The sequence below is a fragment of the Humulus lupulus genome, chromosome 4 (genome assembly GCF_963169125.1).
Source record: "Humulus lupulus chromosome 4, drHumLupu1.1, whole genome shotgun sequence".
Taxonomy (NCBI): domain Eukaryota; kingdom Viridiplantae; phylum Streptophyta; class Magnoliopsida; order Rosales; family Cannabaceae; genus Humulus; species Humulus lupulus.
The window spans coordinates 126,323,345-126,326,113 of NC_084796.1; the positions used below are offsets into that span (position 1 = coordinate 126,323,345).

Here is a 2,769-nt window from a genome sequence, read left to right on the forward strand (position 1 = left end):
AGTCTCTCTAGAAGAAAAAAAATATATTAAGGCAAATAACTAGGAACTGGTGTAGTGACCTTATGCTCAAATGTAAGAATAAAATATATGCATTTTCTTCATTCAAAATTAAGAGAATGTAAGACAGTAAGAGCTAAGAGCTACCTTGTCTATATCAATATAATACAACTGATAAAAATGGAAATAAAATTAATTTAGATTTTTTTTAGAGTTGAAATCAGCAAGTTTTTATATTACTTCAAAAAAAAAAAGTCAACAAACTAACAATCAATCAGATATGGAAATAAGGGGAAACTAACAAATTAACTACTTTCCTATACTTATATTTCAAACAAAAATCAATAACGAGAAAGAACTGTTCAACAAACAACAATCAATCTAAAAGTCTTGACCTTTTTATGAAGAATATAGCTTTGGTTGTTCCCCTATGTTACCAAGTAAACATGAGCTCTACTTATTCTATAATAATATTATTGTTGTCCTGATATCATTCCCTAAATAACTTTTCTTTATGAGGCTATAGAACTTAATGTCATGACAAAAGAAAGCCGATCAAGTAAAGTAGAATCTTGTAGCACCATGAAGGAGCAAGCTCTTGAAAGAGCAAGTTGTCCTCAAACTAAAAGGCCATCCTTCACAGTCACTATGCGTGTAGTGTATACAACTGGCCGTTGCAATTTTGTAAGTTTTCCAGTTTATACATGTTAAATTATCAGTTTCTTTTTACTCATAAACTTGGCATCTATTTCCATAGCATATATTTTCTGTCTTCCTTGATGATCAGATTCGTTTAATATTTTCTGTGTTCTTGTTTTTCATTTGGTCAGTGCTTGCCATACAAGTTTGTGGAGAAGTACATTAGTAAGAAAGAATGTGAGGTAAGGCTTTGGGTTTTGGATGGTAGATCTTGGTTTGTCCAATTAAGGATGAGGCAAAGAAATGTGTTACCCAGAGCTGAATTGTTAAGCCATGGCTGGAAAGCATTCGCACTGGACAATAGTCTGCGAGCGGGTGATATTTGCACATTTGAACTTCCTAACAATGGCAATGAAATTTCATTTAAAGTTTCCATTGTTAAGATAGCTGATGATGCATGTAACAAGCAAGGTGAGAAATGCTCTTAACTAATATAATGGAATGCAATAGTTATGGTTATAGTATTGACTTACTTACAAGTGTTGTTTTCAGTTGCAAATAAGAGAAGAACAACTACACCATCCAAGCGAAAGAGAAATCCTTGTGTGAAAGTTGAATCTTCTTTTAATTATGATAAAGCCAACATGATTCCACAGAACCTGATTGCAAAGATAGAACAAGAGAAAATTAAAGTTGAACCTTCAGGTATGCTATGAGACAATGATTCAAGAATAATGTTCAACATTCTTAAGCAAAGTCAGCTTACATTTTGTTTATAAATTAAATGCAGACAGCTTTATGAAGCTGACATCTGAAGCAAATACTGGTAATCAAGGTACTTGTAAGAGGCCTTCATCTTCTGGACTTAGCAGAGCTTCTGAAGCAGCCAGCCAATTCTTCTCGAAAAATCCTTACTTCCAAGTGATTTTGCGATCAAATCACGTGCTTGGATGTGTACTGGTTTGTCCAAACGTTGCTTCTACTGTTATATATTTCATTGATAAATGCATACTAATTTGTATCAAAATTGTTTTTGAGTACTTGAAATGAAAGTTAAATATCAATGCTTTTTTGTGCAGCATATTCCATGTACTTTTGGAGTGCATTATTTTGAGGAAAAGACACAAACTGAGATGCTTTGGGTTGGTGAGAAATATTGGTATGTGAAGTTATTGGCTTATAAATCAGATTATAAATTTTCTGTTGGGTGGGCTGCATTTGCAAAAGGGAACTCTCTTCAGCCAAGAGATGTATGCATCTCTGAGCTGATTAAGAGAAATCAATCTGAGATGAAAGTTTATATATTTAGACAAAGTGGTTTGGCTCAAGAGTAGTAACTGTTGTAATTATGCAAATCTATGAATGAGTAGTTTCAATTTTATGCCTTCCCCTATTTCTCAAATATGATCCTTATTAATTTTTACTGCTTTTTGATTCGAACTATCATTTATTTGCTTGCCTTTCCTTTTCCCATAACAAGCTCAAATACATTACTAAATACAGTAAAATTCACATCAGCCAACAATCTGTATTATCAAATACAGCAGCCACAAGGAAGAAAATGATATTCTACCAAAAGCAATGTCAAGTTAAGAAATTCAATCAATCTTTTATTCTCCTAAAAGAAATACCGTTGAAAAGGGACTGAGAGAGAGACCTAACAGAACCTTGAAAAGGAATGCTTGAAACATATATGGCTATAGTAATATCAGATATGCCTGAAGCAAATTCAGTCAAGAAAAGACAAAACTCCCACCATAAGAACTCGGGACCAAATTGTTTGAAATATAATCTTCTCAACTAAATCACAACCAAACTAACAATGAAAGAAACAGAGTTACCAACCTAATAACCCAATACCCAACATCAAATTATGTAGTAAACACTCTGAAATAACTATCCGAGCAAACAGTTTCAAATTTTCAATCTCCCCCAAATATAAATAAAGTCCCAAAGCTTTCATTTTTAGCAATACAACAGAGCCAAATCCAGAAGAAACGAAAACCCAGCAAATCAAATGAAAGTACCTCATGGAAGTTGCAAACAGGAACTTTCTCAGTTGTTCTCTTGCCCGAAGAGCAATCAATATCAGCTACTGTATTAATAATACATTACTAAAATACAGTAAAATAT

At 33.0% G+C, this 2,769-nt stretch overlaps 1 protein-coding gene across 1 annotated transcript; it reads left to right on the forward strand.

The window, feature by feature from the left end:
* The first annotated feature begins 534 nt into the window (after positions 1-534).
* LOC133832529 (B3 domain-containing protein REM19-like) lies at positions 535-1,970 on the forward strand. The gene is made up of 5 exons (XM_062262863.1): positions 535-681; positions 828-1,107; positions 1,189-1,341; positions 1,427-1,596; positions 1,716-1,970. The coding sequence occupies exons 1-5, from the start codon at positions 535-537 to the stop codon at positions 1,968-1,970; spliced, it is 1,005 nt and encodes a 334-aa protein (XP_062118847.1).
* Positions 1,971-2,769: the final 799 nt, after the last annotated feature.

Bases quoted from the DNA above. Each gene is read 5' to 3' on its own strand.
- LOC133832529 (XM_062262863.1), top strand. From the start codon at position 535: ATGACAAAAGAAAGCCGATCAAGTAAAGTAGAATCTTGTAGCACCATG. The intron at 1,108-1,188 runs GTGAGAAATGCT...TGTTGTTTTCAG, and splicing joins TGATGCATGTAACAAGCAAG to TTGCAAATAAGAGAAGAACA. The intron at 1,597-1,715 runs GTTTGTCCAAAC...TTTTTTGTGCAG, and splicing joins ACGTGCTTGGATGTGTACTG to CATATTCCATGTACTTTTGG.